The sequence below is a fragment of the Pleurodeles waltl genome, chromosome 5 (genome assembly GCF_031143425.1).
Source record: "Pleurodeles waltl isolate 20211129_DDA chromosome 5, aPleWal1.hap1.20221129, whole genome shotgun sequence".
Classification (NCBI taxonomy): Eukaryota; Metazoa; Chordata; class Amphibia; order Caudata; family Salamandridae; genus Pleurodeles; species Pleurodeles waltl.
In genome coordinates, this window is record NC_090444.1 from 883,369,057 (window position 1) to 883,389,541 (window position 20,485).

Here is a 20,485-nt window from a genome sequence, read left to right on the forward strand (position 1 = left end):
GGCCGTTTGGTCATGCAGGACTTCGTAGTATGATCGTAGCTCGCAGACCCACCTCTGGGGATGGTAATGCTTGGGTATCTATTCTAAGGTAAATAATCTGCACCTAGAAGTCTCTATAAGATGAACAAGTTACTTACCTTTTGTAACAAATTATCTGGTAGAGACATTCTATTTGCAGAATCCTTACCAATTCACTTTGCAAACTGGTTTCTAGGAACAGGAACTTCCCTTTGAGGGCCCTAGTTCTGGAGCACCAATCTCGGTGTTCTTCATGGCTTCTCGCTTCTGGTGTGAAAAGTCATGAAAATAAACTGATGTCAGCATGCTGGGGTGGTGCCTATATACGACTGTGATATCATCACGGTGACTACGTTGCCAAAGACTGATGTGGAGTAGACCGACGCCACCTGACTGCGCACAAGGGTGCTGCTCAAAGAAAAATCACTGGATCCAGTCTGACGCCTGGCGGAAATTACAAGGTAAGGAATCTGCAACTAGAATATTTTCCTACCAGATAACTCATTACCGAAGGTAAGTAACTTTTTTGTTAGCTGAACAAGCTACTTAGTTTCAGTAACACCTTATCTGGTAAAGACTATATCTAGCTGCAGAATCCTTACTGACCCACCCATTATCCCCGCACTGTGAACTGATTCTAGGGTCAGGGACTCCACTATCAGGTCCTTAATTTTGACGCACCAGTATTCCATTTGTCCATGCCAGAAGCTCAAAGCCATAAATAATCTTAAAAAGAAACTGACGTTGGCGCGCTTTGGTGGCACCTATATAGGAACTGTAATGTCCTATCTGATACAGACACCGCAGTTGATGGATGTAGAGCCGATTGGTTCCATGCAATGGTGCACAGGGGTACTGCTCACAATCTCCTGATCCATTTTGACCCCTCGGCTAAATTCAAAGGTAAGGAATCTGCAACTATAATTTGCCTCTGTCAGATAAGTAAGTAAGTAACTTGTTCTTCACCCATCCTTATTGACACTGGATGGCAATCCACTCCCTTATGCTCAACTCATCTGAAAACAAATTTACTTACCATCCTAATTTGAAACCAAACAATCCATAGTCTAGTTTCTTCATGTTCTATTTTCTCCCCAACTTTCAGCAAGAAATATCAGCATTTTATTCAACCCAACCATGTGCTTAAAATCCTTAATGGCATTAACAGCTTCTGCTGTCAGATTCCCAGTACTCCATATTTGCACAATGTTTCCTTTCACTACCTTTCACACACCTTCATTTTCAGATCTGGTTCTGAGCCACTAAGGTTACTTCAGTTGGCTACTACCATGCCTTTCTCAATACTCATTACTACCACTAGAGAAAGCAAGAAGAACCTTTATAACCTTTCCAAGCAAACTCTTAAATCTCGTCACTGTCACCAACTTTGCTGGCCATCAGAAAAAATTGGATTTCTACTCGTTCTGGTATTGAAATCCATAAATGGTGCATCTTTCTGCTGACTTATCTGAAATGGAGAACAGATGCACATCCTTGTGCAACCTTTGCTTGCCTACCCCAAACCTCCTTGTCTTTCCTTCACCTACCTACGCTGCCTCACAACTTTTGTCATATATATATATATCAGTCTATAACACACAGTTGCACAGTCTGTGTGTTATTCAAATACCGCGCCTCACACCGGCAAACAAAGTAGCCAGACATTCATTGTTCACCATGCACAGTATTAGAATAATTGTATCTGTCTACCACCTAACCCATTTGTCCTTACATACTGTGATTGTGTTGCTGTGTAGAGTATTTCCTGTTGAAATAGTCACAGTTTAGTATAAAAACAAAATAGCTACTGTGGTAAACAAAGGTTTTCTCTGTGACCTTCATACATCTTGGGCTTTAACACAATTGGTTCACTCCCAGTAAGTCAGTGGTAACAGACCAAATGCAGCAAGGTATGACGGCTTGGTGGATTTCAGCCCATATAACTGAGTTATTCACAGAAGAATTTCAAAAGCCAATATACCAAACCCCTCCTTTCAAACTGCAACAGGTATGCCACGCAACTCTAAAATACTTTAGTGTGCGAAAGGTTAGTTTGCATAACAGTGCAGATGTCCAGTTAAAACTGATGCTATGCTTCTAGTAAAAGGGTGGTTCGGTGCACTGGGCAAGCTCAAGGTGGATCAGTGGGGAGAGACCAAGGAATTGGTACCAGATGTAGAGAAGATACCAAACATCAGGGGCCCATCTATTGGCACTAGATTGTTGCAATTAAGGTTTTTGGATGGTCGGGTAGCCAAGGGTTCATGCCACAAGTACACCAACAGGATTTGGAAAGTTAGATTTAAGGTCAGTAGCAACTTCAGCTTTAACAAGCATTGGCAAAGCCAATAGGTTTCACATATGCAAGACCTATTGGTGTTTTTCAAGATGATGTGCAGCAGTGTGCGTAGGCTGCTGTGCAACAAGGCTTAAAGTAATTAAAAAGTGCTGTGATGGGGCTTGTATTGACAATGTTATAATGCTTTTTTTTTGTTTGTTTACTTTAAGCCATTTTGCGGTTGTGTTGTGTCTTTGAAAAACATTAACAAAGCCATATACCTCTACAAGAACTATTTGGCTTTGTTAATATTTTCTTTTTTTGTGACACAGGAGTGCCAGAGGGGGCATTACAAAAAGAGAATACAGTAAAGAAGCCAGACAAGGGAGGTGGCGGGGGAGAACCAGCAAGAACAGACATCAAGAGAAGCGAGTGTCAAATAAACTGGGGGAGCACCAACAGACTTGGGAGGAAGCAGGTGGAATGGAGCATCAACAGTGGACAGTGGGGGAAGGATGGGGTTATGGTGGGGTAGACAATATGAGGAAACTATATGAGGATGGGACACAAACTGGAGAGAGATGCACTCTTTAAGAGTGCATGTCCGCAAGTAAATTTTAAAAAGTACCTGCAGGAGCCTACGTTCAGTGGAAGGACACTGAAGCCCTGGAAGTAAGCAGGATGGAGCAGGAGACACTGACAAGTCAGAAGCAAGGAAACAAGTGTGACGTGGAAGCCAATAAATACTAAGTAGCAGTAAGTAATGGGCAGGCTCTAAACGAGTTTTAAGATTTATTTTTGTTGTCTTTTTGTTTAGAAAAGAGTTCAGAAACACAGCACAAACTAGTTTATGGCTGCAATCAACTATTGTAAGTCCTGGGTCACAAAGGAAAAACTTTACGTGCAGTCCAGGGATGCTTTTATTCCGTTCCTTAACTCTGAGCTTCAAAGTGTTTCTTAGTAGTTCTGGCTGCTTCTCTTCAAGATCCCTGTGCCTCTTAAGAAGCACACTTCTCTTATGCATCTTTCCGGCTTCAGTCAGCCAGTCTTCTTTGTCTTGCTGGATAAGGACCTACTCTTACTCTCTCCTTGGGCTGCACAGCTTCCTCTTCCCCCAACTTGTCTTGCAACAGCAGGACTTCTCCTAGAGTTTAGGTCAGCTCCTGGTATGGAACAGGAATTCCCTTTATAAATCTTAACCCTGTCAGACATCCTCTATTAAGAGATGTACTGTTTGTGTTGTGTGAAGCACTTTCTTATCCGCAATCAAATTAAGTTACTGACTCAAGGGCAGGAGTATTATTGGTGGGACAACCTGTCGCAGTAGTTATCATCAATTTATCTCAGGGTATTTAACTGTCAAATGTGATGTAAGATATACAAAAAACTAGTAGTTTGAGAGTATCAGTGAAAGCATTTTAAACTTGGTCACATAAAAAGCACTAATTACAATGGAGCAAAGAGTTTACATGCTACTAGCCATCATATTATCAGTTTGTGTCATGGAAATTGCTGTTATGCTAAATAATTACTGTGAGAAAGTCATCCTTTTTAGTATGTTTACTCCAAGTTTTTCTGACTGATACAGGTAGAAATTGACCCTGACTCTGCCATGGGGTCTGCTAAACAGGCCCAGCCAGTGCCAGTGCTCTGAATAAAAGGTGTATGGTAAAGTCTCCCAATTAGCAATGGCAGACCCAGTAAGTCCCTAGTAGATAATAGGACAAGGGGGACTCCAACTAGCTAAAAGTCCCTAGTATATAATAGGGCAAAGAAGCTTAGAGGCCCAGTAGATTTCCTGCTCTGAAGTGTGCACTGCTGTGAGCCTGTTGTATTTGTAAAGGCATCCCGGCCTTACAGACTATCTTTAAAAAGTAAAATGTGTGCAAATTCAACTTAGGAATTAAAGGTACTTCCATAGTGATAATATACCTTATTTGTACATCTGTCATCCCCAGGTATCCCCTAATACCACAGGGATGGGGTGCATAATATAAATAGGGACATTATAAAAGATGTTGGATATGCTCCGGTGAGGGAAACACTGCACCTTTAATTTTCACCATTGTAGAAAATGAGCTCCATAGGCTAAAATGGAAAGGAGCTAAAAATGTCACGTAAGGACTCAAATGAATGGTGCCGATAAAGCCAACAACTTGCTATTGTTGAATTTATCAGAACTAGTACAGAAAATAAGTTAAAAGGCTTTCTTTTCTTTAAACCAAATTCCAGCCTCTAGTGGTCACTCCTGACAGGATTTGCCATGCTGCTAAGAAGTGATAAGTGGTCTGCACTGAACAGAGGTTATCTGATGGGGGAGGTTGGCAGATGTTGAGGCCAGGAAGGGGGCTGGGTAAATCAAGCTGAGTCTTCATAACAAAGCCAGAAAGGAATGCAGCCTACCCTCTCACCCTGTAACCCACAGATAGTGAACTTAGGAAAGGAATTTGCAGATGAGCAGAGGGTAGAGTTAATGGAAATGAGCTACACCAGTGGGTTGGTTTAACCAGGTCTTGCTCCTCTGGAGGGAAGTCGTCTATCTTGGAATGTTAAAGTGCAATGCTTTATGGGAAAAGTAGATGCCACACTTTGAAGGATGCTGTCATGCTTCTTGGTGGCACCCTGCAGCTAATTGGATAAGGATGTCCACTGCCCCCCCCCCCCCCCCACCCCACCCCACCCCAGATGATTGAATACAGGTGGCTGATCTGCATTGGATCTCAGATCTGCTGCCTGAAACCACAAGGAGGATTGCTGTTCTGGAACTCTGGTTTGCAACTCAGAGGACTGCAATCTTAAGCACTGCTCAAGTTGCACACTGGAACCACAGCTAAAGGACTTTGCCTTGTTTTAAAAGGGACCCGGGAGTGGACTCCCTGAAAGCAACAGGTTAACAGAGCTTGCCTGCACATACTATTATATAAGTCCCCATCCTGGAGTACGTCCAGGGGACATTTAAGGATTTGGCCAGGTGTATTGTGTGAATTGAAGTCCCAAACTTCCAAGGACCATCTCAGGGACCCTAGACCCTTGGATTTGTGTTGTGGACCCTTTGCGATCCAAAGGAGAACTTCTGGAAGAAGATCCAGAAGTTTGGAGAAACTTTTGGAAGAAGCTCCAAAAGTGGACTGACTCACCGTTGTGAGTCACGCCAACTAATTTCAACTGTGTCCCAGCCTGGATTTATAGTCCCAGAGAAGACTGCAAGAAAACCAGCAGTGGATTCCTGGAGAAAGGAGACCTGTGGAGAGAGGGGACCAAGTCCAAGAGTCAAAGTGGAGCCCAGGAGGAGTAGGAGCTACTACCCATTCAGCTGTAGATGCAGGAGTTGGCCGACGGTGATGGAGAACAGGTCAGCACTGCAGCCCTGGAGCCACATAAGAGTTTCTGATAGATGCAGAAGATGTCCCACACCGGAAGAAAGATTGCAGACTGGGGTCTGTGCAGGATTTCCACCAACAAGCCTTGGCAAAGGCAAACTCGTGGTTAGTGGAAAAGAGGTGCTGCCGGGGACCAGCAAGGTCCAAGCGGACTCAACCCAGGAGTGGGAGTCAGAGGGGACCCTCAGCGTTGCAGGAAGTACAAAGGAGCTGAAGCTGCCCCCACATAAGTCCCATAGGACAGGGACACAGGAGTTGCATAAGGAGCCCACGCAGCACTACAAAAGAGGATCCCACACTGCACAAGAACCACACAGGAGGCTGTGCTTTGCAGGATGGAGTGCTGGGGGATGGAGCTACACATCGCCTGAAGATCCCTTGGAGGAGATGCAAACAAACCTTGGCAGCTGCAAGAGACGTGGTCCATGGGGGTACTGTCCTGCATGGGAAGGCAAAGGCTTACCTCCACCAAAGCTGAACAGCTGGCAGAGAGGACCAAAAGGATTACTCAGGACCACCACCTGTGATGCAGGATCCACGCAGCTCAGCAAGGAGGGGATCCACGCAGCTGGTCATTGCTTGTCGTAGGTGCCTGCGGTTGCAAGGGAGTGATTCTTTCACTCCAAGGGAGATGCCTCCTTCTTTTGCAGGCTGAAGAGTTGCAGTCTTCGGAGGATGCACTGTGAGGAAATTGTTGCAAACCTGACAGGAGCCCTGGAAACCATGTTGCTGAAGAGGCCTTTCTTCTTGAAAGCAGCTTGTCTGTTCCTGGAGGTTCCAGTCGCAGTTCCGGAGGCCAGAAGTCGAAGTGAAGGTTGTAGAGGAGTTCTCCTGGAATCTTGCAAGCCGAATCTGAGGACCCACCCAAGAGAGAGTCTTTCAATATCCCTGAAAGGGGGTTATTGGTCACCTAACCAGGTAAGCACATTTCAGGAGGGGGCTTGGACGTCACCTGTCTGGCCTGGCCACTCAGATGCTCCCAGAGTTCCCTGTCAACCTTAGAAACAAAATGGCAGAACCCTAGGGACCCTCTGAAGGAGCTGGAGTGGTTATGGACAGGGGAGTCGTCACTTCCCTTCCCATTTTCCAGTTTCACGCCAAGGTAGGGACTGCAGGTCCCTGAACGCGTGTGGACTGGTTTATGCAGGACGGGTACTCGATGTGCCCTTCAAAGCAAAACTAGTGGGTTGTGGAAGCTACCCCTCCCAAGGCGGTCACATCTGTTTCCAAAGGGAGAGTGTTACCTCCCTCTTTCAAAATAAATCTTTTGTTCTGCATTCCTGGGCTTGATCTGATCAAGCAGCAGGAGGGCAGAAACCTGTCTGATGGGTGGCAGCAGCTGGGCTGCCCGGAAAACCCTGTAAGAGTGGTGGTAGCAATGCTGGGGGTCCTCTAAGGAGCCCCTGGAGTGCTTGGACTCATACCCCCATGTTGTTGCAAAAATTGGTAATATGATTCCCACATGTTTGATACCAAACATGCCCAGGTTTGGAGTTACCATTATGCAGCTGGACAAGGGTAGTGACCTATGTCCAGTACATGCGTAAAATGCCACCCATGCATTCACAAAGTCCAGTAAAATTGATCTGGAGTTTGTGGTGGCACCTCTGCTAGTGCAGGATTGCCCTCACACACAGGTACCTGCACCCTGCCCTCTGGGCTGAGAGGGCCTACCATAGTGACCTGGTGTAGTGACCTGTAGTGAAAACTGGTGCATACACCCGTTTCACCCAGGCTGCAATGGCAGGCCTGCAGAACCCTTTGCATGGGCTCCCTATAGGTGGCAGAATAGCTGCTGCTGCCCGCAGGGATCCCCTGGAACCCCAGTGCCCTGGGTACCTAGGTACCATATACTAGAGACTTACATAAGGGAACCAGTATGCCAATTGTGCAAGAAAAGGTTACCAGTAACCAAATTTAGAGGCGAGAGCATAGTCACTGGTGTCGTGGTTAGGAGGATCCCAGTAGACACAGTCAAACACACTGACAAACAGGCAAAGAGTGGGGGTAACCAAGCTAGAAAGACGCTACTTTCCTACACCAAGCTATGATGGGTTGAGCCAGGGGCTGATGTTTTTGAGACTTTGACTGGACCAAACACTGTATGGGGGCATTATTGCTAGTAGTAGGTGCATATTTATCTCTACTGATAACCAGCTTCCAATGATTACCAATCATTGTATTTCCTATAGTATAAAATGTTTGGGCAGAGGTACTATAGGAATATGAATTTGTGTGGACTTGTTTAATTTCAAAGTGTCAAAGTAAGACATTTCAGATTGCATTCCTTAATGTTTTCAGTCTGATTATCCAGCCAGAATGTAGATATCGGGTCTGGGCAAAAAAGAGATGACGTATCTAATTTAACTAGCAGAAATCAACTACATTGCTTTTTGTGTGCCCATGTTCCAAAACAAGCATTTGCAATGCAATGGGTCTTGCGTTTGCTCGAGTAAGAGCTAGTAGCATTGCAAATTCCTAATTGGTCTGCTACATAAATTGAAAATGTCAAAACAGTTGACATAAGCAAGCCATTTTAAAGCGCCACGACCTCCATGGGCATGAACGCGAAGGGGAGAGACCAAAGGAAAAAAGTTTGCTCGCAGTCAAACGTATCAGCAGAAGTGTAATTATCCATGTAACAGGGTCGAGGGCTAAGGCAGTAACAACACTGCCCCAAGGAGGGACAAACGTTAAGCATTTACCAATCATAACAAAGGATTTTTTAAATACAAGCCCATGAACGAGTGATAGTGGTGGGCGTGGTTAAAATCCCACAGATAGATTACAACAGGCTCGTCCAAAAAGCAGAATAATCAACTTCATCCTGAGCTTATTGTAAAGTGGATAAAAGAGAAAATATACTTTTGCTTCATATATTTGTTTACAGTAATAACAACTGTTTGTTACTGTTTGACTCCTAGACCATTTACCAGTGAAAATAGCTAATGAAAAACACTGTCTAAATTGGCAAAAGTATATTTTTACAAACTAGCAATCAGTGTTTATTCTGGTCTCAAATGGTGACATACATTTGTGTGGTAGAACATTTTATGGTGAATAATAAAAGGCTGTAATACCTCTGGTGATGGTAGATATTCCAAGAGCAGGGGTATTCCTTTAATGTATGTAATTGTGATATATTGTTTTAGAAAACTATTTTCTCCAAACTCCACCATCCCCAGATTTACTTCACACTATAGTTCAGATCCACACAAGGCAACAGACTGCACATGGGCTTGGTAAACTTCATTTGGAGGTGAGATGGCATGAGGGCCTAGCCTTCTTATAAATCCAGGGAGGTCTTTGCTTTATGATTAAGTTAAATATAATTCTTTAAATTCTGGCTAGTCCAGCTGCAATTTGCCACAAATATTAATCCTAAACAGTGAAATTCACAAACCTATTCAGTAATATACTCTAGATGAACTGTGTACTTTAAAACACTTAGGGAACTGAAAATCATAAGTTGATTTTTCACCACATTATCCTCGAATGAATGAAGAGCCATCCATAAAGCGTGTAGATGCTTCACAACGCAGTGTGCCAGCACTCTTAACCAGAAGACAATAGACAGTCTTAAATTTATAAGTAGGTATCCTAAAAAGATGGGTTTTCATCCCTGCTTTAAAAACATTAGAGTCAGGAAGTCTAAGAGCTTTTGGCAGTCAGTTCCACTCTTTTGCTGCCATAAAGGAAAAGGCTCTATAATTCCAGATCTTTTTCTGTGCATTCTCAGAATGCAGATATTTCCTTGATTTGACAAAACGGGGTCCTTTGTTGTGCAGTACTGTAAAAAAGGTTTAGCATGGCTGTAAAGATAATCCTTTGATTAATTAACAGCCTCCTTTTTGGCAGCAGTATTTTGCACTAATTAAAGTTTATTAAGCAATCCAGTTCTGAGTCACAGATAGTGTATTTGCATAGCCCAGGTAACCAGGGCATGCACCACAACTATCCATGTGTGTTCATGGAGTAAATTCAGTGTATCCTTAAAAGCTCTGAGCATTGCAAAATGGATAGCAGTAATGGTCCTAATTTGAGATTTAAAAGAAAGCTATTTATCAAATTTTATCCCCAAATTCCTTACGTCTGCTTTAGGAACTGGTGATTCGCCAAGATCTTTAGGCCATACATTTTTATTATCCTGGAGAGTAGAATCACCATTTACCAAGACTTCACATTTATCTGAATTAAGTTTCAAACAACTGCGTTTTATCCAGTTTGCCCGGTGTGCCGGCATCCTTGAAAAGTTTGTACTATAGTGTTCTCAATTTGCTGAAATGACAGCATTAGCTAGGTGTCATCTGTGTATGAGACCAAAATAAAGGCCCATTTCTTTAATCTCTTCCCATATTGCCCATATGGAAATTGTTCAGTGGGGGATTAAGGCAGATCCCTGTGGGACACCATAGAAAAGTGACTGAGAGGTCAAGGAGTCCAGAAAACTATTCGACAACACTTTCTGTCTAAATGAGTTTTAGAAATTAGTATTGTCATCCACTACTTAAGTGCAATTTGTTTCTCTAGCTAAAATTGGAGCTTCGTTGCGGCATCACAAAAGATGGTACCACCACTATTAACAAAAAAGGTAAACAAGTCAGGTACTAACACACATCCTTGACAAATGTGTCTGTTAATGGGAAAAGCTGCTGTAGATTTACCCTCCGAACCATACCATAAGTTAGCATACTTGTTATTGTGAGGATGAATGATCAGACTCAAGATTTATCTAAGTCAATTTATCTTAAAGACCCTGCCACAACATGTATAGAGTAACAGTATCAAATGCCAATTTTTAATCCTGGGCTTTAAGCAGCAGAGAACTGGTATCAACTCTTGGAATTATGTTTCCAGCTCTTAAAGCTTTGGAGCCATCACTAATTTAGTCATAGTTATCTAAAAAAAATAAATAAAAAAAAGATTCTAGTTCCGAATTCTCAGATGGTGAGGCTGTGGATCCATTTGGTGCCTCTGGCCCCGGGGACCACCTGACAATTGTAAATCTTGACCATTAAATAAATAAAAATAAAAATAGTCCCTGAAGATTGATATCTCTGGAAATGTACTCTGGTGTTGTCAATCCTGCACCAGTAGTCTCCCACCTGGGTTTAAGATCAGTTCACTTCTGATCTTCCCATCCATTCCCCCCCAGTGGGCTCCTCTCAAAATGTAGCAGTGATGATCTAGACTGCTAGAAACCTGGTAGCACCTCTGTTAAAAATACTAAATGAAAAAGAAAGTGAAAACAAATGTATCCCCTTGCCAGGACCCCAGCCCTATGAAAACTGAAAAAAGTGAGTCTGATACACATAGAGATCCCCCCTAGGAAACAAAAAACAAGAAGCAGCAAAGAAGCACCACTCTCACCACACAATAAAAAATAAAAAGTAATATGAAATAGAGACTGGTTGACGTGAGACGGAAGGAGGCATCACCATGTATATAAGCCACAAAACCAATTCTTCCTCTATTTCCCAGGTGGCCTCAATGGCTGTGCATCAACCACAAAGAGAGATCAGGGCAACGGGCATCTGAAAGCCGACCTGTGAATGTGAACTCCTTGGTAACAGAAAAGCACTTCATGTAGTACCCTCTATCTGGAATTCCCTACATTGGTCGTCCATGAAGCTACTTTCTTAATTTGTGGTTGTTGCTCAATCATTTTCTTCTCAGTAGAATTCTAAAATTACATCTATAATAGAATAACATAAGAGGTGTATTTTTGAACATACAGCCATTGTTGGACAGACTGCAGGCAGAAGTAAATATGGGGCCCACTCTCCTGCTGCCTCTCATAGGTAGATCTGCCATCTTTAAGATGGTGCCACTTCCCCGCCTTCTGTATCACCTGCAAAACTACCCTTATAACCTGCCCAAATCCTTCGTCCCTCACCTTTACTCCATACTCAGGGGCTTCCTGTGGAACCACAGGGCTCCTCATACAGCATTTACAAATTGCTTCAAGGCCACCTGTGTAAATAGTGGCATTGCAGCTGCAAATGTTGAAAGTTACTACAGGCCTCCCAAATTATAGCTGAAAACAAATGGTAGTCAGACACCCACAGGGATCTTACTTATGCTAAAGAGAAGTGGTCTCTCAGAGACACTGCCATGCCCAACGTCTCATATGGTGCAGGACTCCTGTTTCACTCAACCCCCAATGACCAGGGTGGTGTTCTTGATGTGTCAGATGATCTTGAAGGCCCTGGCTTGAGACAAGAGACCGATGGGCCATACGCCCCTGTGGCTGCACTACATGTCAGGTAGCGCAGCTGCTGGGTTTTCGTGGCTGGGATACTATTGGTATCTCTACCTTAGGAGACATGCTCGAGGGGTTGATGCTTAAAACTTGTCAAACCCTGCAAGAGGAATATGCCCCCCACCTCAGCCAATTTTTCCAATAATTACAGCTGTGACACACCCTCCTTCCCTATCTCACAGACCTCGACGAACTTCCTGTCTTTAATCCGTTAGAGGCCAGGCTGCTACAAGGTGAACTGGGTGACCACAAGGACTTGCAGGTGTATTGCTGCTTGGTCCGGAACACCCCAGACTAATTTGTGGAGTTGTGCTCTGCCTGGGAGACTTGTCTGACGATGATTCGATGGAGGATCGCGCTTTCCCAAGGAACGCAGCATTAATGCACGACTGCATCTTATTCATCTGAACTAATTACACAGGACCTGCCATACATGCCACAGGCTCACTGAATGTGAGTGATTGCCTTGTCCCTGTGCCTGCCATGGCACATTCAATATGGGGGCTTTCTACGCACCATATTTTTTGTTTTGGGAGAGGGAACTAGACTGCATGGGGCACCTCTTGGGCTGGCCAATACAGTACGACCCAAAACACATCTTCTTGCATATCACAGATGACATAGAACTGATTCGGTATGGCGAAGAGGGATGTTGTGCGCCACTAGAGGGTGGAATCCCTGATGCTGGTGGCTGAATGAAGGAGGGTAATGGATTGGTGCATTGTCAGAAAACAGCCGGTTTATGTGCCTAGGGGATATTCTCAGACACACCGCAAGGTTTGGGGAAATGGGCGGACTATAGAGGCATAGTACTTGAAAGTGCACGTTCTACCATTCCAGGTGTTGAGAACGAGATCAGGTCATGTGTGGGGCCGGGGCACCGATCTACGCATGATTCATGAAATCTCAGCTCTTATTTGGGGTTGGGAATGGCGAAGCCGGGAACCTGGGGCACAGCACTTCTGTTGTTTTGTTCTTTGATGTTGCTATATCTTGCAAAACTTAATAAAAGTGTTATAAAAAAACCTTACGAGGTGTATTTTTAGCATGCACATTCAATGCAGGGGGGCTTCTTGACACTATTGACAGATAATTGATATTTATGGGTACCCAACTCATGCATTCTCGTTTTATTGATGTCTGAAGGATGAAGGGAGCATCCTCGTTGATTTCTCTGTGTAGTACTGTGCTGATCTCTTATGACTTATTTTCCTTCTTGTGACATAACTATAAATTGAATCATGAATATGACGCATGTAGAAAGTAGAGATTAACAGTACAGTGGTATAGCTTTGGAACTAGTTTTTGTCTAAAGATTTTGAAGCATATGTAGCTTGGAATACAGAAGCTGATAGCTAAGGATACAGAAGCTGGAGAAAAGGTACAGAGTCAGTTGAAGACTGTCATTTTGATGTGAAAGCTTTCTTCATGACAATGGGTGCAGAATAAAATGAAAGTTGCTATATTTTGAATGGGAAATTCAGTATTTTTTGTACACCTGGTAATTATGCCTTCTATCTCTTCATTTACAAGGTCTGGATTAGTGATATTGGCTGCAGCATGGCATCCTGGTGACAATCCCTGTGTATCTTACTACACCTTGATAACTGTACAGGACGAAGGTTATAACATGTCTGATGAAATTACAGTAGAAGTTACTCAGTATAATCCTCACTTTCAGGTATGCATGCAGAAGTCATCTGACAATCACCAATATTTTTTGATTCTACAGGCCTTTCAATATGCTCAATTTTGATAACAAAATGCATGGCATATTACTAGCTGATATACTATTAACAGTGGTTCTGGGAGAAATGTAGAGTGATCATTCTGGACACATACCAGAGAAAAAAAACTGTGGTGAACTTTAAGAGGCACTTATGTATTAAATATTATGATACAAGATCCTGATGAACACCCATTCTTCTTGTTGCCTAAAGGTGTTCATGTATGTATCATGTCTTCATATTGTTAGAGCACTTGATCTTTGTTTTTTGTTTTTTTTAAATGTGTTTTTATTATTTATTATCACACAACAAAATTACACAAGTGAAAGCTGTCAATAAGAATAACATTTGCAACAGGTTCGTTCATCACATCACCCTAGACGGCTTATGTACCATGACTGGGCTATGCTGTACTTCGCCCACTTCCGCGCCACTGCCAGAGAGAACGTGTTGCCACGGGCTGGAGCAGGGGGGGGAATAGTCCTGACTGGACATCATATTAAAGCATCCTGTTGCATTGAAAAGAAAAAAAAAAAAAAAAAACAGAAAAGAAAGAAAGAGAAAGAGGGGAAATACTGTGGGGGGGGAGATAAAGGCCGGGGGGGGCCCCCAAGACGGAGGAAACGGGGGCAGAGGAGGAAAGGAAGACGCGCGCGAGCATTGGGTCATGCGTCCCTTTGTGTGCTGGTGTTATTGCTAGTTGGTTACCGCCTGCTAGGTTATACGATTTCACGTTGTCTCCCCCAGCTCCTGTCCGCCTTCCTCTATTTGACATTCTGATTCGAGCCTGATGAAGGGTGGTTGCGCGCTATCACTGGGGGGTTACAGCTATTTAGGACTATAAAATGCAGATTTTAATGTTCGTTGGGGGGATCGTTCAGGGCGGGCGTTCGTCATCTTTTCTTTCTATTATTGCTACGAAAGAGTTCCAGGTGTCAAGACCTTTGACCAGAACACCCTTTGTTGATAGGAGCTGCAGCGTGTCGGCTTCGGCCCTGGCCCAACGCCGCAGCTCCGATCGCCATTGTTCAATGCTCGGCGCGACTGGTGCCTTCCAGTGCATGGCTATGAGGCGTCTGTACAACACCAGTGCCAGCGCTATGCATCTTAGGGTTTGTTTCCGTCTTTTAAGGCTTGGACCTACACCCAGCAAACACAGCTCCGGGGTGGGGGACATTTCAACAGCTGTCCAATCAACAAGCAGTACTATTATGTCTTCCCATACTTTCCGGATTGGGTGGCATTCCCAGGTCATGTGGTAAAAGGTGGCTTCGGGGGTGGCGCATCTAGGGCATGTTTGCTTTGAGTGGGGGAAAATACGGGTTATTCGGTGAGGTGATAAATATGTTTGATGTAAATAATTAAACTGGGTATAGCGAAAACGCGGGTTGCGTGATACTTCTTTTGTCATTGTCAACGCCTGATTCCAAGCGGGTTGTGGTAGAGGCTCTGCTAGCACTGCATCCCACTTGTTCTTTGATTGTACTTGTTTATCTTCAGCGCAAGAAGTTAAGATTATGTATGCTCTTGACACATTTATTGAATCTTCTATGCTACCTAGCAACTCATGCAATCTAGGGGAGATATTTGGTTCTGAGTTTTCATTGCCCCAGCAAAACCTTAGTGTCTGGCGTACAGCTCCATATGCTATAAAGCTTCCGCGCCCCAGTTCATATTTATCAATTAGTGTATTGAAAGTTAGGAGGCGTCCTTCACTATAGATGTCGCCGATGGTGCGTATTCCCTTTTCTGACCAACTGTTCAGGCCAACTCTAGCTGCTATGTTGGCTATTTTCGAGATGGCCAAAAATGGAAGCCTGGGGGAATATTGTGGTGTTTTATTGTTCATGATCACATGGTGGCCCCATATCCAGTGCGCAATTTTCAGTAGTATGTTGCGTGGGTGTTTGGGGGATTCGCGATTCATCAAGTATTGTATTAAGCCCCTGTTCCCCAAAGACGAGTGGATCATCTGTGATTCAGCTCCGTCTGGACGGCTTAGCCAGGATGAGATCCATTGTAACTGGGAAGCTGCGTAGTACATTTCGAATCTAGGCGCTCCCATTCCACCCATTGTTAGTGGGTGGTGTAATTTTGTTAGTGCCACTCGCCGTCTGCCGTTGCCCCATATGAGATTTATTAATAGGCTATTCAGAGGTTTAAAGAAAGAGGCTGGGAGAGTCAGTGGGAGGGCCATGAAGAAGTACAACAATCGGGGCAGGATCACCATCTTCGCTATGGCTACTCTGCCCAATGGTGATAGAGGGAGTGAGCACCAGAAGGGCAGGGAGCCTCTAATGGATCGAATCGCCTGCCCCAAGTTGCCGTCCCTGAGATCTCGTGCGTCGTGATATATGTTTACACCCAAGTATTTGAAAGTGGTGTAACACCATTTCAGTTCGCCAGGGTTGGAGGATAATCTGTGTGCTTCAGGGACAGGACACATAGGGAATATGCACGACTTAGACCAATTTACCTTGAGTCCGGCCAACGTGCCAAACCTGTGCAGTAACTTCAGCACTTCAGGTAGGGATTTTTGGTGATCTCGTAAGAAAATAAGTGCATCGTCTGCATATAGCGACACTATACGGTGTGTGTGGTCGTCTCGGATGCCCCATGCAGGGGCTACCGCTCGTAGGTGAGCTGCTAAGGGTTCGATTGCGAGGGCGAATAAAAGCGGGGATAATGGGCAGCCCTGCCTGGTTCCTCTCTCTATTTTAAACGGTTGCGAAATCGTGTCGCCCGTTTTGACTCTTGCAGAAGGGTTAGTGTAGAGTACCTCTATCCATCTGATAAATGTTCGACCGAAGCCCATACGGCGCAACGTCTCCATCAAGAAGGGCCAACCCAGCGTGTCGAATGCTTTTTCTATGTCCAGTGATACTGCCACTTGAGCATAGTCATCCGTTCGTGAGTTCGCCATAAGGCGCAATAAGTTTCGGATATTGCTAAATGTGCTCCGGCCAGGTATAAATCCAGCCTGGTCGTGGTGTATCAGGTCCGGCATACATGGGAGCAAACGGTTGGCTAGCAGTTTACCGAGTAGCTTACAGTCTGTGTTCAGTAGTGATAGTGGTCTATATGAACGTACATCCAATGGGTCTCTCCCCGGCTTAGGTAGCACTGCTATCAGCGCTTCACGGCATGTGTCTGGTAGTTGTCCACGCTCTAGCGCCTCCGTCAGCATCTCTAGATATGGGGTTAGTGTTTGAGTCGGGAACATGCTATAGTATTCAATAGGCAGTCCATCGTTGCCTGGTGCTTTGCCATGCGGCAATTGTTTTAGGGCCTGCTGTATCTCATTAATATCAATTGGTCTTTCCAGGTCTGCAACCTGAGCGGTCGTTAGTTGTTTCAGCTCGATATCAGTAAAAAACTCGCTCAGTGATGTTTCGGGTGGGGGGACGGGAGCTTTGTATAGTGTGCTGTAATACTCCTTAAAGGCTAGGTTGATATCGGCCTGTGCATTTACTATTAGTCCTGTTTCTAATCGGATGGCTCCTATGGGGGATTTCCGGCCACCATTGTGTATGAGCCATGACAGTAATTTACCCGATCTGTCACCCTCTGCGTGGTTACGAGCTATGTAGTGTCGATGATCAAACAGACCTAGTCGTCTATCAGCTTCGTGCCATTGTGCGCGCTTTCCAGCTAGTTCTGTGTGTGTAATCTCGCCACTGGCGAAGTCTTTCTCGAAAGAATGTACTTCCTTTTCTAAGTTACTAAGCTCACGTGCTAGTGTTTGACGCGCGCCGACTGTTGCTGAGATGCATGTTCCTCGTATGACTGCCTTATGTGCGTCCCATTCTGTTGATCTAGAGCCCGTTGTCCCCTTGTTTTGGATGAAGTAAGAGGATATGTGTATGGCTAATTCATCTCGGAAAGGGGGGTCTTGTAGCAATCGGGACTGGAGGCGCCAAGTTGGGATGCATGTGCGCGGGCTGCCCCATCTGAAATGAGCGATGAGAGGGGAGTGATCTGAGATTACCCTAGCGGTGTAATCAGCGCTAGTGATCTTGTGGGTGATGTCTTGGGAGATGAGGATAAGGTCTATGCGAGTGTGGAGGAGGTGTACTGGGGAGTAGTATGAGTATTCGCGATCATGGGGGTGTATATGCCTCCAGGTATCTATGAGACGGTGGTCTACCATCCATTGACGCAGCATCTGCGAATTTTTGATTGCTTGGGAGGCTGCTATGGGGGGGTGTGATCTATCCGTATCTATATGTGGAACGCAGTTCATATCCCCGCCCCAGATACATGTAGAGGGTAGGTCGTTTGAGAAGTGTGAGATTGTTTTGTGTAGGAATTCACTTTGTCCGACGTTCGGGACGTACAGTCCGTTCAGTGTTACTGGTTCCCCATCTAAGTGGCCTGTTAAATGTATGTATCTGCCCTCTTTGTCAGAAACGCCGCGCCGCACAGTGTACGGGACCCCCGGGGCTATCCATATCAAAACCCCTCTTGCGTATGATGAATTTCCCGATCCGTGGACCTGCCCGCCCCACTTTCTTTCCAACCAGGGAATATCTACAGGGGTAATGTGCGTTTCTTGGAGAATGGCTATATGAATATTGTGACGCTTTAGGTGCGCGTGTATCCTATTGCGCTTTCTTATGCCCGCCATACCCTTAACATTCCACGTCATTATATTATATGTTGGTTCCTTTTTTGTCATGTTAAGTTAGGTTGTTGCACACCAATTTTTTTGTACAGTTGGGTCAATCCCGTGACGCGTCCAGAGACTGCTGTTAGTCTAGTGCGCGCTGCCCACCCACGTCTCCCCTCCGCCACCAGCGCCCGCCCGCCAGCCCCCCCAGTCCTACAAAACAACATTATCATAAGAGAATAATAAAAATGAGAGCAAAAAGAATAATAGGCAAAAGGATATTTCGGGTAAAGCCCGGAGATAAACATAATGGCACAACTGGTGCCTAAACTGCAAACTGCGAAGTTAAGTTCCATTCGGGAGTGACTTGGTAGTCTGAGAGCGTGGTTTTGGTATAGCCGGGCGGGAACCGACCCGTCTCCAGGATAATTTTGTCCCTGCTCGGTCCAAATTGTAAGTACAACCGCTTTGGTTACCCTGTTAGTCCCAGTCAAGGAAGCTAGCGGCCAGTTCCCATCCCAAAGAAACCACCAAGCACCGCTCCAGGCCGCATAAGGGCGGAAGGTCTCGTGTCCCAACGCCGGACTCGTGTCTGTGGCGCAGTTCATATTCCCTCACGAGGTCTAGAGATCATCCGCAACGCGCAGTGTAAGGTCAGGGCCGGCCAGTAGGAAGGAGGAGGATGCACTTGATTCCCCTCCTGGGGATCCGCTGTCTGTAGCATCTGTGTCACTTCGGGTTTTGGATTGTGGTCGAGTGAAGGAGCTAGTTTCCCTTAATATTTGAGCTTGCTCTGATTCCATTTGCGATTTCGTTGGGCGCAATGTGGTCTTGCTTTGTTTTTTTTTTTCCTCCTGGAGCTGGGTGTTATCCAGTCCTCAGTTGTTGTCTTTTCCATTGGCGGGCTGATCAAACCTTTAGCGTGAATCCAAGTCCATGCATCCTCTGGGGTAGGGAATATGAGCGTTTTCTCATCTATGGTGATACGCAGGCGGGCTGGGAACATGAGAGAATAAGTTATATTATTTTGTCGCAAGATTTGTTTGATCTTTACAAAGGTTGCTCTTCTACGTTGTACTTCCAGCGTATAGTCCGGGTATGCAGATATGTTATTATTTTCCAAGCTGATTTGACTGGAAGATCTAAAGTGTTGAAGAACAGAATCTCTTTCTCTGTGGTTAAGAAATCTAGCTATCATGGGTCGGGGTGGCGCTCCAGGCCGAGAGGGTCTGCCCGGTATTCTGTGGGCTCTCTCTATCATTTGTGATTTTGTGGCATCCTGAGTTTTCATTATTTCTTTCAGCCAGTTTTCTAAGAAATCCTCGGCTTTGGGTAGTTCCAATCGTTCTGGGATGCCAATGAATCTGATATTGTTACGTCTTGAGCGCCCCTCTGCTTCTTCAGCTCGGCGTTGTAGCTGTGCCAACTCAGTTTCCATCTGTTTGAATTTGCTTTTCATGTCTTTCATTTCCGGGTGAACCGTTTCTAGCGACAGTTCAGCATTATGCACTCTGTCAGACAGTTTGCGGTGGTCAGCTCGGAGTAGGGAGACCTCCAGCACTGCGGCATCAATTTTCCCTTCTAGCGAAGTTTTGGTTTCCATAATTGCCTGCATAATTTTATCAAATTGCTGGGAGTGTGCGCGTAGCGTCTCGCTCAGTTGAAGTTGCGTTGCCTTTTGCATGTCCAGTTGGCCCATGGAGGGGGGGGTATCTCCCTCCGCAGAAGTCCCTGTTTTGGAATGCTTAGGCTTGACCATTGTGACCACTATGCGACCGGGGAGAATTAGGCCGTGTGAAATCAGCTATGTGTACTGGTGGGGCGAAGCAGAGCCACGCACGTCAAAGTGGGTGATTTTAGCGTTATCAGTGGTCCAGGCGTGGTTGCTTATTTTCAGGGATATTAGGAGTTAGTATGTTAATTTGTTGACTGAGGCCCTCCTCGTTGCAAGGCAGAGAGCTGAATGCCACTGGCCTGGTACAGGTGCGTTGGGTTTTTCACTTATTTGCTTGTGTCTTGATACTTTGGTGACCCAACGTGGTTGTTTTATGTGCGTTTAATTTAGTCTGTGCCAGCGCTCACAATCTACTTGCTTCAATTTCTTTATCTTCTTCCTGTTTTTGTTTTTTTCATTCTTTTTTTTTTTCTCTTTTTTATTTCTTTTTTCCTTTATTCTGATTTTATTGGCTCCTCCTCTCTTTTTTATTTATG

The 20,485-nt window shown here is 44.9% G+C and overlaps 1 protein-coding gene across 1 annotated transcript in view; it reads left to right on the plus strand.

Moving 5' to 3' along the window:
* Window positions 1-20,485, plus strand: part of NUP133 (nucleoporin 133) — a 942,256-nt gene that overhangs the window by 226,893 nt on the left and 694,878 nt on the right. The window contains exon 9 of the mRNA XM_069234985.1: window positions 13,472-13,619. Within this exon, the coding sequence (XP_069091086.1) occupies window positions 13,472-13,619 (148 nt within the window). The remainder of the gene's footprint in view (window positions 1-13,471; window positions 13,620-20,485) is intronic.